We start from the raw sequence: 24290 nt of genomic DNA on the forward strand, positions 1-24290 counted from the left end.
ATTTTTACGATACCAAATGATGAATAGCCATTACGTAGCTAATTTGATCAAGCCACTAATTTCAGATTCTGAGTTAATTTAAAAGTGTCAATACTTACATACACAGAATTAAATTCTTATTAAACAGTATTTATTTTAGTTATTTTCTTATAAATTTGCATTTTTGCATGAGTACAGAAAATTTAATTTGTAACTAGAACTTCAAACCTTTTAACTTTACTAGACAAACAATGATTTTCCCCCCAAAAATCTTTCTGATGGTGAATCAGATGGCAAAAATTACAAGTATAAGAATAAAGTTTATGACTTTTCTAAAACATGACTTTTTCTCTATTATCTCTTAGGCTCCTTAACCTACAGTCACGATTTTCTTGGTTAGTATGGTATACTAACCAAGTATACTACTACTTGTAAAACAACCTCAGAAAAAAAAAGCTGTGGTAAATGGAAGGATCATTTCTTGTTACATCCTTGAAGATATCAACTGTACATATTTTACAAATAAATAATTCATTAGTACTTTAATTTTGTGATCACACCTAAGGACATCAGTCTAGTTGACCAAACTCTGAAAAATACAGTTAAACCAATTATTGATTGACGAAGTTTTTAAAAGACATTTTAATGCATTTTGTTTAATTCAAGTAGCAGTTTTCTTCAATGTAGTAAGCCAATTTATCTGTGTAAACATGGTATAATTTACATAAATATGATGCCTTTTAACTTGTGGTTAAAAATATTCAATTGTGGCAAAATCATTTTTCAAAGTATCCTACCATAACACAGGTGCAAGTCAGTCAGTTTCTTTATTCCAACACCAGTTCTTCTTTTCATTAGCTGTCATCTAAAGCAAACTTGTCAAGTCTATTTATCATGTTTTTTTCTTTCTTTGATATTTTTGTTTGCATAGTACTTCCCCACCCTAAGATAAATCTTCATGTTTTTCTTCTAATTTTTATGGTTTATATTTTATATTTAACTCTTTAATGCATTCAGAATTGACCATTTGATATTAAATTGTGTATATTATTTTACATTTTGTTTTTTAAATTAAAGAAGAGTAGATTTACAATGCTGTATTTATTTCGGGTGTACAGCAAATTGGTTCAGTGATAAATACACATATATCAATTTCTTTCAGATTCTTTTCCCTTTTAAATTATTACAAAATATTAAGTATAGTTCCCTGTGCTATGGGAAGAACCTCTGGAGGAGGAAGTGGGGTTGCAGAGTGAGACACAACTGAGCATGCATGCATGCCACTCCCACCTCATAAGTCCAGGAAAATCAGGACATTATGACTGCCTTCCAGTAAATATTGGGCATAGCGTGACCCTCAGAATTTTTTGCAATGCTATGTTTAGCTCGTGTATGATGTGGAAACTTAGAGAAGACTCATTTGGAATCTGTCTTTCCTTCTTCTTTCTTGTATAGGTTGAGCTCCCATGTGTCTCTTCCACATTATTCTGCTTTTCTGAGTTGTGGGAGAAGAGACCTGTGCTGCAGGGAGTAAAGTCAGGAACACGAGTGAAGGAGAAAGGGAGAGAGGACCATACTCCATTAAAAATCTAAGAACCATCAGAAGTAACTAGCATTCTAAAAATGGACCCTCTACTTGTCGATCAAGTCCTTTGATTCTCTTCATTGACAAATTTGCCTTGACTAGGAGCCTGGTTACATTCTCTTGGGAACTAACCATTGACATTTTAATACATAGGACAAGCTTTGAAACCTTCTGGGATGACCTAGTCTTATGAATCACTGTTCTACACTCAGCTGAGATCTTGTCTAGCTTTTTTTTTTCTTTTTACTCTGAGCTTCTGGCTTTGTTCTCAGTTGATTCTCAGCAGTATGTCCACAAATAATCCATTTGTGTTATACTTTGCCTGACAGGTATACTTTGACTTCCCTGGTGGCTCAGAGAGTAAAGCATCTGCCTACAATGTGGGAGAACTGGGTTCTATCCCTGGATTAGGAAGATCCTCTGGAGAAGGAAATGGCAACCCACTCCAGTACTCTTGCCTGGAAAATCCCATGGACAGAGGAGCATGGTAGGCTTCTACAGTCCATGGGGTTGAAAAGAGTCAGACACGACTGAGCAACTTCACTCACTTGCCTGACAGGTAAATTTCAACCATCACCAAGACTAATACTGTGGGTTGGTTGACTCTCTAATCTGAATACATTCCTATCAGATGAAAGAATTGACCTGGCAAAAAATTGTCACAATTCACATACAAACAGTGAAGCAAAGCCCTCATTTTATGTGTAATTATGACCAAATTAGGTATTTATCAAACTAAGAAGCTGTAATTTACACATCCCCAAAGTGGAATCTTTTTTGATATTGAGAATAATTATATAAATGGCCCAGAATGTTTTTGATAACCATACCTGGTATTTATGATGAAATGATGGCCCTAACACATTTATGCATTCACAGTAAATTATAGGAACATTTTTATTTCTAAATGTTAATAAATAAATTTGCATTGTATGAGTGAGTGAGTGTTAGTTGCTCAGTAGTGTCCAACTCTTTGCAATCCCATGGACTATAGCCCACCAGGCTCCTCTGTCCATGGGGATTCTCCAGGCAAGAATACTGGACTGGGTTACTTTTCCCCCCTCCAGGGGATCTTCCCAACCCAGGAATCAAACCTGGGTCTCCTGCATTGCAGGAGTGTAGTGCATTGCATTGTATAGTGCATTCTATTATAAAGTATCTGAATTTGAGGACAGAATCCATGGTCATAAGTAAAATAAATGACGAAGAATGCTATAAATCATTCAATAGCTACAAAATCCTCAATGAAATTATTATATTGTAATTCAAATTTTGTCTTTTATTAATTGTATATAATGCATGGCTCTGACCCATGGATTCTAGGTCTACTGAACATCCCCATAAAATTCTGTTCTCCTGGACACAGAGAATGGATCTGTTTCTGAGTTTCTGAGTTATGTGCGGTCAGTCCTTCCTTACCCAGAGTGCATCTGGTAGGTATTACGCATCCATCCCTCCCTTCCTTGTGGATCTTTGCAGAGGACCGTGGACTAGCACATACTGGTTTCTGATATAATGTGAGATCCTGGGGAAGGGATCATTGGGAAGTTTCTGCCCTTATAGAATTTATGTCACACCATGTTCTCCAATTTTTTTCATGGCTTTATCTGCCTACAGGTAATATTTACCTCACCAAGTCATATCTAGAAGCTGAAATTTTAAAAATATGAAGGAAAGGCAGATGTGCCAAAGAGCACAGTCCTTTGCTGAAGGCTGCCTCGATTTTCAAATATAAGGGAACTACCTGGACTTTTAAATTTAAGTTTTATGTAGCTTGTCTAAAGTGTAATAGTACTGCTACTTGGCACATGGCCTAGAATTAGACAATGTTCCAGAGGTAAAGAAAAATGAAATTACTTAAGGATACAGAGAGAGTACAAGTGCCTGTCCTACTATTTCAATTCTTCTTTGATTAAAGTTAAAAAAAATTTTTTTAAGTCAGCCAATAGTCCGCTACCCAAATTGAGGTTTTTGTGTTTTACAGTGCATCTGTGATCAGGCAGGTGCTTCCCTGGTGGCTCAGACAGTAAAGAATCTGCCTGCAATGCAGAAGACCTGAGTTTAATCCTTGAGCTGGGAAGATACCCTGGAGTAGGAAATGGCAACCCACTCCAGTATTCTTGCCTGGAGAATTCCATGGACAGAGGAACATGGCAGGCTACAGTCCATGGGGTCATAAAGAGCTGGACACGACTGAGCAACTAACACACATGATCAGGCAAACTGTGCTTTCAGATTCACTTGCAAGGTGTGTGGCACAGCTAATATGGGGTCTTATTCTCCAGCTAGATATGGTCCTAAGAACACTGCCCTTCACTGAGGACACAGACACCTCTAAACATATAATAGTTTTGACAGTAAAAAGAAGAAAATATCTTCTCCTATTTGATATATTTTTGGAAAGTCTCCAAACAAACTTTTACAGTTCTGTGTGCTGTGCTCAGTCATGTCCAACTGTTTTGTGACGCCATGGACTGTAGCCCACCAGGCTTCTCTGTCCATGGAATTTTCCAGGCAAGTATCCTAGAGTGGGTTGCCATTTCCTTCTCCAGGGGATCTTCTCCACCCAGGGATAGAACCCTCTTCTCTTGCTAGATTTCTTCAAAAACTGCATATCTCATTTCCAGACTCAGAAATAAAGAGCTGAACTCTTGATTGATGAGATTTTTCAGCTTCAGGGACTGCATGGGAATATTCTGGTTACTGATTGGACCACCATCCTCAATACCAAACTGTTATCCTGCACCACACCTTTCAGTATGCATGGAGCTTTTGATGGGCAATATGAGAAGTGTCAGTCACTCAGTCATGTCTGACTCTTTGTGACCCCATGGACTGTAGCCCACCAGGCTCCTCTTTCCATGGAATTCTCCAGGAAAGAATACTGGAGTGGGTAGCCATTCCTTTCTTCAGAGTGTCTTCCTGACCCAGGGATCGAAGCTGGGTCTTCTGCATTGCAGTCATATTCTTACTGTCTAAGGCACTAGGGAAGCTCTCTGATGAACAATGCTAATTCTCAAATAACAACTAAGATGCCATCAGGCCTTGTCATTGGTTGACAAGATGCTCAAAGCATCATTCTTAAAGGAAAACTATATCAGACTGTGAGTCATTTTCTATATCAATGGCTCTGAATTAAAGTAATTCTAAACATCTTTGCTCCTCATTCATCAATATATTGTAATTAATATAGCTTATATATTTTTAGGTTATGAAGTACTAATGATGAAAATATGAAACTTTTGCACTATGATGCATAGAAAACAAAGACTATAAATAGCATTTCTGTTAAAGAGATAAGCAGGAAAAATTTATTAAAAAAAAAAAAGAACTCAAAGAAGTTCTTGTGACCTAATGAGATCTTTAAATTTATTAATGTAATTATCTGTTATATAGTAGGGCTCCCTGGTGGCTCAGTGCTAAAGAATCTACCTGCCAGTGCATGAGACACGGGTTCGACCCCTGTATTCTACTTTGGACAATATAATGTGTCTTCAACTAGGTACTTATGGAAAGTGTAGCTAAGTCTGCTTTTGGAAAAGCTGAGTATTTTAAGAGTAGCTGCCATCTTTAAGGACAACAGAAATTGATATGTCCTCATGATCTGCAAATTGAAAAGGGCAGCCCATGGGGTCACAAAGAGTCCGACATGACTGAGCGACAGAACAACAAATTCTTTGGAAAGTTTCAAAGTAAACTTTAAGGAGGAGCTCAAAGTGGTCTTTACTTCATTTAAGGGAATTAAAATTATTGAGATTAATCTTTGCTGTTAAGAACTCACATTCTAATGTGTATTGATTGATAGTTTGGAAGCACCTTGAGTTCCTTAGGACAGTCAGAAATTTACCCTGATAATTAGCCACAAAAGAAAAGAAAAACCTTAAATATTATTCTCCTACCAAAAGAATTAAATAGTGATAAAATAAACAATGTGCTTTATGGCCACTGGACCTTATATACTTGTGGGATATCTGTCTAGTGACAATTAATCTTGTTGAGATGAAGGGCAGAGAGACAATAAAATGGAATTAAGCATCTCCATACTTGATGTGATTACTTCCCAGTCATGGCAGAGGATCAATGGAGGCAGAAAGACAGACAATATCCTCAAAATGAATATCATGGATAGATGTGGGCTTTTATTCTCAGTTTAGCTCCTGCCCCACAGCAAATGAATAGTCCCCTTGCACACATGTGCACACGTATACACATTAAGATTTGCATGGAATGGGAAGACCCAAATGAAGGGCCAAGCAATAAGAATGGGCTGACACCCAGGCACAGCTACAGTGGAAATCCAGCCAGAGCTGTATTTGAATCCTTGTCTCTGAAACTTCCAGACCCCGAGACACTGTCTCCTGCAAGCCGTCCAAGGTGGTTACTCTACAACTTGAGATTGATGGTGAGAGAGAAGAACTTGCCAGAGAGGTTTTTACCACATCCAAGTTTACAATTAATCAGACCTCTTTCCAGCCTTCACAATTATTTGAGCAAAGGAAGCAATTAAGAAAAATAGTCTTCTTTTGCCGAGGGTTTTAAACCACACCAGCAGCCACATCCACAGGTCAAAAATACCAATATTACTCTATTTATTCAGCTACCTTTCAAAAAGGGAACAACTAAATGGATCATGCTTTTAAGTTGTGGTGCTGGAGAAGACTCCTGAGAGTCCCTTGGACAGCAAGGGGACCAAACCAGTCAATCCTAGGAGAAATCAACCCTGAGTACTCATTGGAAGGACTAATGCTGAAAATCCAATACTTTGGCCATTTGGTGTGACTTGCTGGAAAAGACCTTCATGCTGGTAAAGATTGAGGGAAAAAGGAAAAGGGGGCCAATGGAGGATGAGATGGTTGGATGGCATCACTGACTCAATGGACATGAGTTTAAGCAAACTCTGGGAGATGGTGAAGGACCGCAAAACCTGGTGTGTTGCAGTCCATGGGGTCGCAAAGAGTCAGATACAATTTAGCAACTGAACAACAGAAGGATCGTATGACCTTGCCTTTTTATTTTCTTTAAAAGAATCGTATCTCATTAAAGGGTCTTCCCTTGTGGCTCAGCCGGTAAAGAATCTGCCTGCAATGTGGGAGACCTGGGTTCCATCCCTGGGTTGGGAAGATCCTTTGGAGAAGGAAAAGGCTACCCACTCCAGTATTCTGGCCTGGCAAATTCCATGAATTGTATAGTCCATGGGGTCGCAAAGAGTCAGACATGACTGAGTGACTTTCACTTCACTTCATCACATTAAAACAAACATCTATTTTTTGCAAACAAGGAATTTTCCAACCAAAATTTTAAAATAAGCAAGGATCTTCTTTTCAGATGGCAAATTTAGCAAAAAACAGATTGAACAGAAACATTTCTGTTGTGCAAATGAAGTAAAATGTGTTCATGCATGCACATGCAGCATGAATTATGAACACAACAAACTATAAATATAACACATTAGTACCAGCAGGAAGCACAAAGGTAGCACAATTTTATGGTCTCAAAATCCTAATTAGCATAAAAGGCATAACATTGTAATCAAATAATTATTGATTAACACAAAGACAGAGAAGCCAGATGTGTTGAGTGGGCTTGGTAATTAGCTAAGTAAACTACAGGTGTTTAAAATTCATAGATTACAAACAAAATGTATCCTTATGGTTAAAGAATTATCGGTAGGCAAATCTTAGTGTCCTCAGGTGCAGCAAATGCATACCATAAATGTCAGTACCTGGAATGTACATTACACTTTCACAAATAATATTTGAGGCATCCCTGGCATGAAATGGGTTTTTCATTGTGTTGAAAATGTGGTTGCATTCAATGCACAGATGCTCAGCTTTTGAAAGGCTGTTTTTGCAGGGAGATCCCTGGTTCTGCCCTGTAGACCTGATGCACATCAATAGTAGCATAAAATAAGACATGGCTAATGAATGGACAGCTTCACAGTAAACACGGATGAGAGGAGGGGAGCTTGACATTTAAAAGAACAGCAGAAGTTTTCCCGCAAATTGCAGACTTTTGTAAACTTCTCTCTGTGTTTCCCCCACTTGCTGTGTGTGTGTGTGTGTATGTGTGTGTGTGTGTGCGTGCTCAGTCATGTCTGACTTTGGCAACTGTTGACTGCCAGGCTCCTCTGTCTATTCTACAGGCAAGAATACTGGAGTGGGTTGCCATTTCCTCCTCCAAGGAATCTTTCCAACCCAGGAATCAAACCTGCATCTCCTGTATTGGCAGGCAGATTCTTTACCACTGAGCCACCAGGGAATTTTCTACTTCACATAGCATTTCTTTGTATGAATGCCAATTTCTCAATCTTCAATAGATGTTTAGGTTGCTCCCAAGTTTTTACTGTTTCAAACAATTCTATGAACATGCTTACATGTACGCACAGTTGTACGTGTGAGCTAGGTATATTCAGAAGGGTAAAGTAGCAGAATCACAGGCATGCCTATTTAAACTTCTAGATGTTGCCACCTTATGTTGTTTATGACTGATCATTGTCCTGTATTTGAGTGGCTGCCATGCCACCTTCCCTGGTGGCTCAGACAGTAAAGAATCCACCTGCAATGCGGGTGACCTGGGTTCAATCCCTGGGTAGGGAACATCCCCTGGAGAAGGCATGGCAACCCACTCCAGTATCTTACCTGGAGAATTCCATGGACAGAGGAGTCTTGTGGGCTACAGTCCATGGGGTAGCAAAGAGCTGGACGTGACTGAGCAATTAAGCACACACCATGCCAGCTGGACAATGACAAGTAATATAAGCTTGATCACCCTTACCAGGGCATTATTAATGTTATTGGATTTTTAAAGAAACAAATCTGTGCTTTGTTGATCCTTTCTACTGTATCTTTGATTAGTTTCTGCTTTTATATCTTTCTGGCTGTCCTTCCTCCACTCTTTTTAATAAATACTCATCTTCTAACATGAAAGAGACTTTATTTTTGCTTATATTTATAGTCTGTCTTCTTGTACTAGAATGCTAGCTTCACTAGAGCAGAGATTTTGTCTGTTTGGTTCGTAGATTAGTCCCAGGTCCCAGTACGGTGTAGACACATAACAAATATTTGTTAATTAAATCTGTATCTACATCTTCTAACATCTTTAGTCTTAACTTGTTATACTTTTTAAATTTTTGAACAGTGTGCTTTGTTTATTAATTCTCAGGCTTTCTTCTTTTCTACTCTGAATACTTAATGCCATAAAATTTCCCCTGAATTTCATTTTATGTATATTTCACAAGTTCTGAAATGTAATTTTTTAATATATTGTTCTGTAGTAGTACTTGACTAAAAAAGAAAATTGTGTTATGTACTTTGGCACTACATGAATTAACTACTTAATTTTAATTTTTTTTTTTTTTGCTATCAATCACTAATCCTTATAAGTGTTGATCTCTCAGTTATGTCCATCTCTTTGTGATCCCATAGACTATAGCCCACCAGGCTCCTCTGTCCATGGGATTCTCCAGGCAAGAATATTGGAATGGGTTGCTGTTCCCTTCTGCAGGGAATCTTCCCGACCCAGGGACAGAACCTGAGTCTCCTGCATGGGAGCCAGATTCTTTACTGTCTGAGCCACCAGGGAAGCCCAAATCCTTAAATCCTTATAAGAATCAAATAGTTTCATTATAATTTGTAATTAGAAAAAAATTATTTCCTTTCTTCTATCTTTGTTTAACTGACATCAGTTATATAGCTTTACTTAATTGACTTGGTTATCTTGAAACATAATGCCTTCTGGAAAGGCAAAATAAATGCTTAATTATTTCCCTTAGTCACTCATTTTTCAAACAAAATTTGTTTTTTATAATTAATAAACTTTGTTTTGTAAAGCAGTCATAACAAAATTGAATGGATATCTCAGAGAAGGTGTTATATAGCTCTTTTAACTATTACCAGTGAGTTTTTCTGCCTTTCTTTTTTTGAGTATTATGGAATCACAGGTTTTCATTAATTCAGTGTGTTTCATTGGCCTCAATCATTATTCTTTTTAATGTTCAAATTATCACAACTTTAGCCAGTTATTGACCCCTCATACTGGCTCCTACATCCTTTCATATACCATAACCCATACATTTTTAAATTTTCTTTATTTCTAGCTCAAAAAATGTTCCACACTCTGCTTATTGCTTCCTGTATCACAGCTGGATTTAGCATTTCTCCAAGGAATTACCTTGGTTCATCTTAGTGAGGGGTTGTTTTAGAGAACATGAACCAGAAGTTCTCATTGCTATTGGGGTAACACTGTTTCTAAGCCATTCCAGTGGCCAGAGTTCACACACACACACACACACACATTCTATACAGTGATTTTAAATTGTGAGTACACTTTGATATTTTCAGTTCAATTTTAACATCACATTTTTTTTTTAGCAGTGGTACAATTTTACTTACATGTTTAAAGTGCCATGCCTACAGTACCGAACCTTCAAAGACTAAGGAAATAGAGCTTATATTAATCCTTTAAATAAAACAGTGGATATATACACTTATAAACTAAAACTGTACTAATCCTAAAATTCAGCTAATCTAGATACAAATATAAATAAAAGACTCAGCAAAGATGCTCAACATCACTCATTATCAGAGAAATGCAAATCAAAACCACTATGAGGTACCATTTCACACCAGTCAGAATGGCTGCGATCCAAAAGTCTACAAGCAATAAATGCTGGAGAGGGTGTGGAGAAAAGGGAACCCTCTTACACTGTTGGTGGGAATGCAAACTAGTACAACCACTATGGAGAATAGTGTGGAGATTCCTTAAAAAACTGGAAATAAAACTGCCTTATGATCCAGCAATCCCACTGCTGGGCATACACACTGAGGAAACCAGAAGGGAAAGAGATACGTGTACCCCAATGTTCATCGCAGCACTGTTTATAACAGCCAGACATGGAAGCAACCTAGATGTCCATCAGCAGATGAATGGATAAGAAAGCAGTGGTACATATACACAATGGAGTATTACTCAGCCATTAAAAAGAATACATTTGAACCAGTACTAATGAGGTGGATGAAACTGGAGCCTATTATACAGAGTGAAGTAAGCCAGAAAGAAAAACACCAATACAGTATACTAATGCATATATATGGAATTTAGAAAGATGGTAACAATAACCCTGTGTACGAGACAGCAAAATAGACACTGATGTATAGAACAATATTATGGACTCTGTGAGAGAGAGAGAGGGTGGGAAGATTTGGGAGAATGGCACTGAAGCATGTATAATATCATGTATGAAACGAGTCGCCAGTCCAGGTTCGATGCACGATACTGGATGCTTGGGGCTGGTGCACTGGGATGACCCAGAGGGATGGTATGGGGAGGGAGGAGGGAGGAGGGTTCAGGATGGGGAACACATGTATACCTGTGACGGATTCATTTCGATATTTGGCAAAACTAATACAATATTGTAAAGTTTAAAAATAAAATAAAATTTAAAAAAATAAATAAAAACAAAACAAACAAAAAAAAAGACTCAGCAATAGAGTTATTTTTATCAACTACTCTTTATTCTAGGACTAAGGTACTCAAATGAATGAATTAAAAGATCAGAACAAAATAAATGAATGCAAACATTATCCATTTTAATGAAAATTATATAGTTAGCAGTATGACTGAATGTACTAGAGCCTCAACTCAGAACATGGTAATAGAAGTTGTGTAGGTAACATCAGGATGGAATTTAAATGAACTGATTTCATCCATTTTAAGATTAATTCACCGACTCAATGGACTTGAGTTTGGGCAAACTCTGAGAGATAAGAAAGAACAGGGAAGCCTGGCATGCTGCAGTTCATGGGATCGCAAAGAGTCGGACACAACTTAGCAACTGAACAAGATTAATTCATAATGGGCAATATTTTAATTCTTATTTCTAAAGTAAGAAATAATTATGGTGAAATATATTACTAAAATTTATGCTACCAACATGAAGAGCATTAGATTTTTTGTTTCCCAAATCACAGTATTTACACTTGTTTTTCCTTGATCTCGTAACTGTCTCTCTTCTCTTACACTAAAAATCCTTATTTCCAACACCGTTTAGTGTGATTACGTATTTGTTTTAACCCACATTTAAGGAAAATGGCTTGAAATGGCAAATTGATAAAAATACACTGGTAAATGTTATTTTTGTCCTTTCCCCCTTTACAGGGCTGAGGTGCCCACTCCCTAGCTGTTGAATTACTGGCTGCTGATGGCTCAGAGCTGCCCTATTCTTCAGAGAGTTGCCTTCAGCAGATGGGCTCAATCAGAAACTTGAATCCTCCTGCATCCATCTCTTCTTGTCTCCACACTCTCTTCTACCTGCAAAATATGTCTCCGCTCTCTGTTCTGCCCCTATGAAGCTGCCATCTTTCTCTGGATTCCCTGACCTGCTATAGTAACCACCTTACTATCTTCCACTTTTGTTCCAGGCAAATCCATTCCCTATACAATTCTTAGAATCATCTTCAAAAAAAAATGCAAAGCAGGTGATATCAGTCTTTGACCTCCCACCTGGATTTGAGTAAAATTCAGACTCTTTTTTTAAAGTTAATTTTTATTGGAGTATAGTTGCTTCACAACATTGTGTTAGTTTCTATTGCATTCAGCAGAGTCAATCAGCTACACATATGTGTGTATATGTGCATATGTGTGTATATATACACATATACCCCCTCTTTTTTTGGATTCTTTCCCATTTAGGTGGCCACAGAGCACTAAGTAGGGTTCCCTGATGTATACAGTAGGTTCTTATTAGCTATCTATTCTTTACACAGTATTGTTAGCGTATAATGTCACTCCCAGTCTCCCAATTCATCCACCACCACCCCAGCCTCTATCATAACTTATTCCTGTATCTTCAATCTTTTCTTATACCACTTCTGTGCTCACTTCAGCTTCCCTCCATCTGCGTGGACCCTCAGTCAGTCCCTGGAACACCTAAAACTCTTTGCCATCTCATGAGCTTTGTACTAGCAGTTCTGTTTGCATGTGACACTCTTTCTGCAAATCTTCACATCTTCTGGTTCTTCCTCAAACAACAGGTCTTAGCCTACATATCAACCATCAGAGAGGCCTCCTCTGCCACCTTGTATGAGATAACTCCAGCCTCATCACAGTCACTCTCCATCACATTATTCCCTTTATATTAATTTTTACAATGTATAATTGTCTACTTAATTGTTTACTTTGTTACTTATTTTCTCCACTAGAATATAAGTTCCATGAGGGCAAGAATAAGATCTAATGTTCACTTAAATCCCAGTGCATAGCTCATTTTAGAAACTCCATACATATCCATCTAATAGATGGATGAGACTTCACAACTTCCTGAAGTGGTTCAGTCTAGGGAATTAAGGTCAAGATTGAAGACAAAAAGCCTGATTACTCTTAGCTCTGCCTCTGGCTTCTGATCAATGGTAAACAATGGGAAAGCCCTAGAAGTACCTAGTTGTAAGGATGAAAAATAGAAAATCAAAATGATCCATGTCTGCTCCTCACTCTGCTGTTCTTTATATTCGACACCAGTGGCATAGTCCTAAATAATTATGACATGCTCATGGCTTACAGGAAGTGTTCTTTAAGAAAGCAACAGCAAATGACTAACACTTTCCAATGGAAAACCTTTGAAGTTTATCTCTAAGAGTTGCTTTTAATATAGGAAAATAGCATAGAGTTATTGATATATTTGAACTGATGCTAAGTCTTTGTATAATGGGCTCCACACACTTAAACCTCTCTACCAAGCACAGTGTTTATCCTTTATTATTAATCTACAGTACTCTTGGAAATATTTGATGCTTCACTGAAAAGAAAATTATTAGAAGTGTAGTACAGTTGTTTTCACTTTTCTAATTCTTCTTCTGAGATAAACAGTATTTCAAAAGAAGTTTCAACTGACATGAATTTTATTATATAAATGTAAACTCAAAGCTAACTCTAAAACTGAGCAAAATCTGTTTTCTTAAATATATGTGTACTTCTCTTCAAGGTCACATTTTCACTTCCACATGGGCTGGTTTATGACAAAAGAAAGTGAAAAGACAAAGAGAGTAGATAGCCATACGAAACTGGTTTTAAGGACCCTTTCAGTCACAACTAAGGAGGAAGGGGGAAAAAATGATTATGAATAGTTGGGAGTCCATTTCTAGAAACAGAGAGGATTAGTATTGGAGGAGGAAATGGCAACCCACTCCAGTGTTCTTGCCTGGAGAATCCCAGGGACGGCGGGGCCTGGTGGGCTGCCGTCTATGGGGTTGCACAGAGTCGGACACGACTGAAGCGACTTAGCAGCAGTAGCAGCAGCAGCTAAGATTAAATTAAACACATACCAAAAAAGCAGATAATTAAAAGAACAAAGACTAAGAGAGAGACTAGATCTTTGATTAATGAAAAATTATATAGTGGTCTACTATAATAGGGAGAAGGCAATGGCGACCCACTCCAGTATTCTTGCCTGGAAAATCCCATGGATGGAGGAGCCTGGTGGGCTGCTGTCTATAGGGTCGCACAGAGTCAGACATGACTGAGTGACTTCACTTTCACTTTTCACTTTCATGCATTGGAGAAGGAAATGGCAACCCACTCCAGTGTTCTTGCCTAGAGAATCCCAGGGATGGAGGAGCCTGGTGGGCTGCCATCTATGGGGTCTCACAGAGTCGGACACAACTGAAGCGACTTAGCAGCAGCAGCAGCTACTATAATAGAAAGTGAATATTGAATTTTTCAGGATGTGAACTGGTTCCAATGCTGTGACTACACTTACTGCCAATAAAAGTGGGCAGTCATGTCTACCTCATAATGAACATTTCAAAAAATGCTAGAAGGCTTTTTTTCTTAACTTGAGTACTTTAAGAAAATAGGAACAACTTGGAGATTCAAGGTTGAGATGAAAGGGCTTTTAAACATTTAGTATTTAGTTGGGTAGATATTCAGGGAAAAGCAGATGCTCTGAAATAATTTTCTTTTAAGTCATAATCTGGTGGGTGTGAGCAGGTGTATGGATTGACCCTTGTTCTCCTTTTCCACCCTGGAAGCCGGCATCCCATGTTCTTATTACCTGGAGTCCCAACTTCATGAAAAACACCAAATCTCTCTTCTCAATCCCCTCAATTCCTTGAAATCCAATTTTTCACTCCCAGTGCTCTTCTGGCATGTATTTGTAAAGTCCCCATTGGCCCACCAAACAGAAAATTCAATATGTTCTGTTTCGTCTCTGGCTTTACCAACTTCCCTTAAGTTCTTATTCCAGTTGACCTTGACATGCTCTCTTTTCCCAGGTTGTCCTGATATCTCCCAAACCCTTCATCTTTCTTGTCTCTCTCCTTGCTTTCTTTCTCCTTGTTTTACACACTGTCCCTTGGTAATCATATATACTCACATAAATCCAAATACCATTATCTATGTCAATTTTCTTAACCATGGTGTGCTTAAATTCTCAGATAATATTCTGACTCCAAGAAATAGCATTTAAGCAAGAATGTTATTTCCAAGAAATAACAATTAATAACATGAATTATTTGTCAGTTCAGTCACTCAGTCATGTCCGACTCTTTGCGACCCATGAATCACAGCATGCCAGGCAGCATGCCAGGCCTCCCTGTCCATCACCAACTCCCGGAGTTCACTCAGACTCACGTCCATCGAGTCAGTGATGCCATCCAGCCATCTCATCCTCTGTCATCCCCTTCTCCTCCTGCCCCCAATCCCTCCCAGCATTAGAGTCTTTCCCAATGAGTCAACTCTTCGCATGAGGTGGCCAAAGTACTGGAGTTTCAGCTTTAGCATCTTTCCTTCCAAAGAAATCCCAGGACTGGTCTCCTTCAGAATGGACGGGTTGGGTCTCCTTGCAGTCCAAGGGACTCTCAAGAGTCTTCTCCAACACCACAGTTCAAAAGCATCAATTCTTCGGTGCTCAGCCTTCATAGTCCAACTCTCACATCCATACATGACCACAGGAAAAACCATAGCCTTGACTAGACAGACCTTTGTTGGCAAAGTAATGTCTCTGCTTTTGAATATGCTATCTAGGTTGGACATAACTTTCCTTCCAAGGAGTAAGCGTCTTTTACTTTCATGGCTGCAGTCACCATCTGCAGTGATTTTGGAGCCCAGGAAAATAAAGTCTGACACTGTTTGCACTGTTTCCCCATCTATTTCCCATGAAGTGATGCGAGCAGATGCCATGATCTTTGTTTTCTGAATGTTGAGCTTTAAGCCAACTTCTTCACTCTCCACTTTCACTTTCATCAAGAGGCTTTTGAGTTCCTCTTCACTTTCTGCCATAAGGGTGGTGTCATCTGCATATCTGAGGTTATTGATATTTCTCCTGGCAATCTTGATTCCAGCTTGTGCTTCTTCCAGCCCAGAGTTTCTCATGATGTACTCTGCATAGAATTTAAATAAGCAGGGTGACAATATACAGCCTTGACGTATTCCTTTTCCTATTTGGAACCAGTCTGTTGTTCCATGTCCAGTTCTAACTGTTGCTTCCTGACCTGCATACAGATTTCTCAAGAGGCAGGTCAGGTGGTCTGGTATTCCCATCTCTTTCAGAATTTTCCACAGTTTATTGTGATCCACACAGTCAAAGGCTTTGGCGTAGTCAATAAAGCAGAAATAGATGTTTTTCTGGAACTCTCTTGCTTTTTCCATGATCCATCAGATGTTGGCAATTTGATCTCTGGTTCCTCTGCCTTTTCTAAAACCAGTTGAACATCAGGAAGTTCACAGTTCACATATTGCTAAAGCCTGGCTTGGAGAATTTTGAGCATTACTTTACTAGCATGTGAGATGAATGCAATTGTGTGGTAGTTTGAGCATTCTTTGGCATTGCCTTTCTTTGGGATTGGAATGAAATCTGATCTTTTCCAGTCCTGTGGGCACTGCTGAGTTTTCCAAATTTGCTGGCATATTGAGTGCAGCACTTTCACAGCATCATCTTTCAGGATCTGAAATAGCTCAACTGGAATTCCATCACCTCCACTAGCTTTGTTCGTAGTCATGCTTTCTAAGGCCCACTTGACTTCCCATTCCAGGATGTCTGGCTCTAGGTCAGTGATCACTTCATCGTGATTATCTGGGTCATGAAGATCTTTTTTGTACAGTTTTTCTGTGTATTCTTGCCACCTCTTCTTAATATCTTCTGCTTCTGTTAGGTCCATACCATTTCTATCCTTTATCGAGCCCATCTTTGCATGAAATTTTCCCTTGGTATCTCTAATTTTCTTGAAGAGATCTCTAGTCTTTCCCATTCTATTGTTTTCCTCTATTTCTTTGCATTGATCGCTGAGGAAGGCTTTCTTATCTCTCCTTGCTATTCTTTGAAGCTCTGCATTCAGATGCTTATATCTTTCCTTTTCTCCTTTGCTTTTCACTTCTCTTCTTTTCACAGCTATTTGTAAGGCCTCCCCAGACAGCCATTTTGCTTTTTTGCATTTCTTTTCCATGGGGATGGTCTTGATCCCTGTCTCCTGTACAGTGTCACGAACCTCATTCCATAGTTCATCAGGCACTCTATCTATCAGATCTAGGCCCTTAAATCTATTTTTCACTTCCACTGTATAATCATAAGGGATTTGATTTAGGTCATACCTGAATGGTCTACTGGTTTTCCCCACTTTCTTCAATTTAATTATTTATAATTATTTTTAATATTATTTTAGCACTTACCTGTGTATTTCAGAACTGACAGTTTTGATATAACCAAAAGTGTCAAAAAAATGAACAATCTTATACATTTTCTGCATTTATTTCTTTGTTTACTTTTCTTTATTTAAAAGTTGCAGTTTTCTGAGTTGCATTTTCTCTGACATGCCTCTCATAGGAAATTGAGTTTATTATGTGTTAAGGTGTTGTTTAATGTTTGAAATCTAACTGCTAAAGGAGATAGAAAGCATATACAAACTTGTAGTAAAATTTTATACCAAATTTAAGTGAGAGGCTTGAATTTTAAATATCACTTGATGCTACTGATGTTCTCATTCAAATTTTATACAGTCATTGCAAAGAATAGTAGAGTTTATAAATATATTATGTGTATGTGTGTGCATGCTCAATCACTCAGTTGTGTCTGACTCTTTGCGACCCTAAGGTCTGTCACCTGCCAGGCTCGTCTACACATGAAATTTTCCAGATATGAATAATGGAGCAGATTGCCACTTCCTTCTCCAGGATGAACCCAAGGATTGAACTTGAGTCTCCTACATTGCAGGCAGATTCTTTACTGCTGAGCCACCTGGGAAGCCCATAAATATATTGTAGTCCCAACAAATTGAGAACCACACTGAGACATTTCTATGAGTGTAACAAATATGTATCGTTAGTTCATAAATTCACTTTTTTTTATTTGGGTAAAATAAATTTTAGTCAAAGTCATATTAAAAGGAACTTACAGTCAGTCCTGCATTAGAAAAGGCAAGAGGTAAGGGTAAGAATGCTTAAAGAGTAGAGATTGCTATGAGTTTTGAGATAACACTAATTTATCCTGAACCTAATGAAGTCTATTAAAATCAAAAATAATAGTTCGTCTGCAGTGACCAAGACTAACTCTAAGAGATTAAATCTGATGGCTAGCAAAGAGGGTAGCATGCAGTTTGCCTGCAGGTAAATTGCCTTGCGTGAAACTGAATTCACTAGCGAAAGCAATTATTTTTCTATAATACTTTCCCTCCAGAGGGTAACTGCAAATGATACATATAGCCAACCAACACCTAAAAACAGTATGATGTAAAATGTCTTATTATCCATAAAATGCTGTAACTGTGAAGGTAACTGAATGATATTTGTAGCAAACCAACACCAAAAAAAAAAAAGAACATGTTTTATTATTGATCTAATCACAGGCATACTTATAATGGTACTTTGAATTGAGTTGAGGAAAATCTAAAACTGTGGAGTAACTGCCTACTAGCGTGAACTGGAAATGTTCTCACCTCACAATGTGGGTATCACATACAGCAGAGCAACGGGTGACAGGGTCCTCCACTGTCCTTGCTCTGGGGGCTCCCACACTGGTTTTCAGGACCAGCCACCTAGAAGTTCAAGAACTTTCCATTTCACACCAGTGTCCTGTAAGTCTGCAGAGTTCCAAACCCAGTGTCTCTTCCTTAGGAGTGTCCTACGCCACTCAGGTAAGGACAGTTCTCTAAGTAGCACAGGGATGTACAGAGCATCATTGTGGGTGCACAATCAGTGGGTGGCCCCTGAGTGGCTGAACAAGAGCCATCTGTGGTACCCACTCAACACGTCCCCCTGGCACTAGTGATGACAAGCTCGCTGGGAGTGGAGGCTGGGAATGGACCCAATCCCCGGCTCCTGGATCCTCCGTTCCCCAGCAGATCTATGTCCCAGTCCACCAACTGTGGTCGGTAGGCGCCCTTGCCCTCTGTCCATCCTCACCCTCCCTCCTTCCTGCTCCACATCAGCAGCTGTAATCTTTACTTTATCTGGGAGCCAAGAGTCTGGTTCCTCATCTGTTCTTTTTAAAGTATTGTTTATGACAAAAACATTATAACCTTAGTCCTTCATAGCTGACACTTTGCAGATATGAAAAGGCTACTCTTGAGGTTTAAACATCTGCACGGGTGTCTCTGTTAGGAGTTTCTGGAAGTCTCTTTTGATATGGAAAAGTCAAGGCTTGCCTTCTTTGTTCTTTTGCTCGGCTGTGGTGGCATTTTCTGAAAACAACTAAAGAGGGAGGAACTAGCTCCCTTCAGGGTCTGAGGAATTGTAAAGGGTTGGGCAGGGGAACAGAGGAATGGGAAAGCACCACATCACAGCTGAAAGTACAGACCGCATGGGATCGAGTTCTGGGTCTGCCACTACATGCTGTGCTGTGTGCTGTGTCACTCAGTCATGCCTGACTCTTGGTGACCCCGTGGACTGAAGCCCGCCAGGCACCTCTGTCCTTGAAGATTCTCCAGGCAAAAATACTGGGTGGGTTGTCATGCCCTCCTCCAGGGGATCTTCCTAACCCAGGGATTGAACTCAGGTCTCCTGCATTGCAGGAGGATTCTTTACTGTCTGAGCCAGCAGAGAAGCCCAAGAATACTGGAGTGGGTAGCCTATCCCTTCTCAGGGTATCTTCCCAACCCAGAAATGGAACCAGAGTCTTCTGCATTGCAGGTAGATTCTTTACCAGCTAAGCTACCAGGGAAACCCCACCATACATAGGAAGTTCTTTTGATTGATTTATTAATGAGGTTGGGCACTTTATTTTTCCTTTCTGTGACCAACTTTTCTCATCTGCTTTAATTTTTTTTTTTTTTTTTATGATTGCTATACAACAACTACCATGAACCTGGTGTCTTAAACAATGGAAGTGTATATTCTCATAGTTCTGGAGGCCAGAAGTCTGAAATCAGTTTCACTGGACTGAAATCAAGATGCTGCCAGGGCCAGGCTCCCCCTGGAGTTTTAGGGATAATCTTCTCTTGTCTCGCCCAGCTTCTGGTGGTGGTCAGCATTCCTGTGGCCACATCGCTCCAATTGTTGCCTCCATGGTCACCCTTTTGTTCTGTTCTTCCTTGTGTCTAGCATCCCTTTGCTTCCCTCTTAAAAGGAAACGTGATTATCTTTAGGGCCCATCAGTTAATCCAGAATAATCCCCCCATTTCATGATCCTTACCACAATCATAGCTACAAAGTCCTATTCTTGCTGTATAAGGTAGAATTCACAGATTCCAGGGAGATGGATATAAATGTGATTTGGGGGGACCATTATTCAACTACTGTAAGTTAGGACGATGATACCTGCATGAACGCATAATATATGGAAAGTGCTTAGAACAATGTCTCGCAGGCAAAAAAACTCTCTCAGTACACGTTACCATGATGGTGATACCAGTGGCAATGGAGCAATAAGAAACCAGAGAAGAAAATTCCAATGTGGACAATATAATTGAAGGGAGGGGTGGGATGAATTGGGAGATTGGAATTGACATATATGCACTACTGATGTTGTTTAAGGGCTTCCCTGGTGGCTCAGAGGTTAAAGCGTCTGCCTGCAATGCGGGAGACCTGGGTTCGATCCCTGGGTCAGGAAGATCCCCTGGAGAAGGAAATGGCAACCCACTCCAGTATTCTTGCCTAGAGAATCCCATGGACGGAGGAGCCTGGTGGGCTACAGTCCACGGGGATGTTGTTTATAAAATAGAGAAGTAATGAGAACCTACTGTATAGCACAGGCAACTCTACTCAATGCTCTGTGGAGACCTAAATGGGAAGGAAATTCAAGAAGGAGGAGATATATGTACACATGTGGCTGAGTCACTTTGGTGTGCAGCAGAAACTGAAACAACACCGTAAATCAACAATAGTCCAATAAAAAAACTAAATAAATAGGCATATGAATTTTTAAACAAATATATCATCTCTGAATTTTCGATGTTGTGCTAACCTTATAGTGTTATCATTCAAAGAATTACGTCTCCCCACTGAATAACTATAATCCATATGAAAATAAGCTATTTCATTCGTATGACACATGCAATCATGTTAGGTTTGTCTTTCATCATTCTTTACCTGAAATTTAAACCATTTCAGGAATTTCATTCATCCTGAATTCTTCCTAAGGTGAAAGCCGAAGATATAATGTAATATGTTTGTCTCCTTTCTCTGTCTTGTCTCCTGCCCGCCTAGGATACAGACCTAATGACATTCAACATCTCTGTGCATCGGTCATGGTGGCGGGAACACGGGCCCGGCTGTGTCCGAAGAGTACTGCCCCCGTCAGCCCACGGCATGACGGACGATTACACGTATGTCTCTGTCACCGGCTGTATTGTTGACTTCCAGTACCTGGAGGTCATCCACAGTGCCGTCCAAATCCTACTCTCTGTAAGTATCACATCTGTGTCACTGTCGGATCTGGACTCTCTTTAACGTCATTTTGTATCTAAACCTTCCATCCATGCTCTCCTGGTAGATAATGCCATAGATAAGTACACAGAGAACATCCTTTAAACAATGGAAATAACAGTAATGATGCTAACGTTTGTTATGCTTGATGGCAGTTTATGTCTTTTTCCTCTTGATATCCAGACATTTTTTTAGAACCAGTTAGTTACTGTAGTTTCTAACTTGAGATGCAATCCACATAATTCAGTGGAATAGAATCACTGTCCTCCAGAAATGGTGACTGTCCATTCGGTACCATGGGTTCTTCTCCTAATACATTTCTACTACAGTTACTATTCCTAATGCATTCTTTTACTAATTCTCATTCATTCTAGAGAAAGAAGGATGGAAATATGCCCAATGTCTTTTTCAATCTAATAAAACTCATATTTCCAATAATTATTCCTTAAGAAAACAAATTCCTCCAGAGAGTCCTACACATTTTAGTGCCTAAAATCAGTTGTGAGGATACAGTTCCATTGAGAGAAATAGAGAGGAAATGGCTTGAAAAGACCACACAAAGCCTATGTGCTGGGAATTCCTTAAAGATATTTTCTTTCCACCAGACTGCCCCACCCACAGTTTGATCACACTGTGGAATGGAATTAATTTAAGGTATATACCATCATCAAGAAGTCTTTTTCTTTGAGATCCAACAAGGATTTGGTGTTCTTTTGAGTCAATATATGATAGTCATTCTCACAGTGCTTTTCACATGAACCAACCATTCCAGTTCTTCTGTTCCAATGGGTTAGAGTCAGAATAAGAGATTCAGGTTCAATAATAAATAAATAGATGATAGAAGTGTAAGAGGTGTATGTCAATGAAGAATGGACTTGGAATCATTTCCAGAAAGAACTTTAGGAGTCCTTGTAACACTTACTGTAACCATTATCTACTGCTGTCTAACAAACCACTCCAAAATATAATTACAGAAAACAATATCATTATGTTGCTTTGAGTTTTGTGGGTGAGGAATCTAGGCAGTTCTGCTTCATAGGATACTGGCTAGGGTCACTCATGTAAACTTTTCAACCAGGAGCTTTGCTGGGGTTACACTATCCTAGATGTCCTCACTCATATGTCTGGGGCTGGCTGTTGACCCACATTCTCCTCCACATGGCTTGTCTTTTCGAAGAAAACTTGAGAGGCTTTCTTACAGCCAGTGAGCTGGGTTCCAATAAAAGAAGCCCAACATGCAAGCATTTATCTAGCCTCTTCTTGAGAGTAAAGCCTACTAATGTCCCATTGGCTATAGCAAATCATGTGATCAAGCCCAGCATTATTGTGGGAGGGGCCTCTAGAAAGGTGAACATACTAGGAGCCATGGCTCATTTGGAGCCATCAGTGTGCTAGTCTTTTCCTCCTTTACAGAATGTATTAATTATTGTTCTTTAAACCACATATGTTAAAGTCTAAAATAGTATTTTAGAGCATGTTTGAATCATAATTTTCTAGAAAGACTAAAGACTTGAACATAAAACTCCAAAGATCTTTTAGTGTCCTAGTTCAATGAAAAGCAAATTCTACACTGAATTCAAAGAAAGATGCTGGACCTCAATGATAAGGAATTTTCTTTCAAAGATGTAACAGGGAATCTGATTATTCTTGGTTTCTGTATGTTTGTCATCACTTGTCAATATATGTTTATCAATCTTTCTGTATTCTCTGGTCTTTCTTTACTCTCCTGGAAGTTACCTATGGAATTGTGGCAAAATATATGTTTAAATCTTTGGATTAAAAAAAAAAAACATGGAGGCAAATTTTCTTTAAAATGTTTTCAACCTACTGTAAGGTGAAACAGTACTCTATCATATTTTAGATTCTAAAGGTTCTTAGTGGATTTTTTAACACTGAAACATTTTTCTAGAATCATTCATATATGAACAGATTCCCCTTCTTTAAAAACATTCACAGAAAATTGCTAAACCATTTTGTGGAGTGATGACATGATTTCAAAGTTTTCATAATGCAGCAGAATGCTGTAGAATCAAAAAGTTGTTTCTCCATAGTAACTCCAATTCAAATGAACAGCAAGGTGTAAGTATTTATTTGATAAGAAACTGAATTGACACATAGAAAACTACATTAGAGAAAAGCACTAAATAAAGTGTATGTTGCCACCTAAAAGTACTTGTCATTCATGAATCAATTCCTCGGCATATTAGTTTACTGAACATTCAGAACTGTCCACTGCACACATAATCCTCATTATATTATTCAGCCTTCCAGCAGTAAAAATATTAGCTGCTGATCTCTGACTTTTCTTGTGTAATATACCTGCCAGACAACAATTTCAATATTTTTTCTTTTTTATGTTAAAATGAAAGGTATCCTGACTTTGTCTCACAGCAAAATAACTATGTATTATTGTTGTGGTTGATTGCATATGGTTTTCTTGTATTTTCTATCTATTTCATATGAATATGTTTACAATGATTAGAACTTGGATTTTTTTTAAAAATCCAATGATATGTAAATGCTTCCTGTATCAGTCACTTAGCATGTGCTAAAATGTCAGTCTTATTTCTGGGGAAAAACAAGGGCTGATGGTTGTAAGATTTAACAGCCTGTGCTGCTTGGGTAACTGCTAGGTAAACAGGCAAAGGACTCTGAGATGGGGCAGAGCCCCAGGGGCCCTACTGCTTCAAGGGTTACCCTTACAATTGCTGGAGGTGCCAGAATATCTAGAAGTTCACAGATATTGAACTTGAACAGATTCTGAACTCCTCACAGAAGGGAGGAGCCAACAGAGGCGGCTAGGATGGCAGAGGAAGGTTTCAGGGCAGCAGCTCTCTGGCAAGTTGAGATGGAAGTGTTTGAATAATCTACCTATGGTACG

At 38.9% G+C, this 24290-nt stretch overlaps 1 protein-coding gene across 2 annotated transcripts in view; it reads left to right on the plus strand.

Annotated features, from left to right (window-relative positions):
- Positions 1 to 24290, plus strand: part of NKAIN3 (sodium/potassium transporting ATPase interacting 3) — a 547290-nt gene that overhangs the window by 371605 nt on the left and 151395 nt on the right. For both annotated transcript variants that reach the window (XM_005215496.5, XM_002692693.6), the window contains exon 4: positions 21191 to 21388. In XM_005215496.5, the coding sequence (XP_005215553.1) occupies positions 21191 to 21388 (198 nt within the window). The remainder of the gene's footprint in view (positions 1 to 21190; positions 21389 to 24290) is intronic.

Source organism: Bos taurus, chromosome 14 (assembly GCF_002263795.3).
Source record: "Bos taurus isolate L1 Dominette 01449 registration number 42190680 breed Hereford chromosome 14, ARS-UCD2.0, whole genome shotgun sequence".
Lineage (NCBI taxonomy): Eukaryota > Metazoa > Chordata > Mammalia > Artiodactyla > Bovidae > Bos > Bos taurus.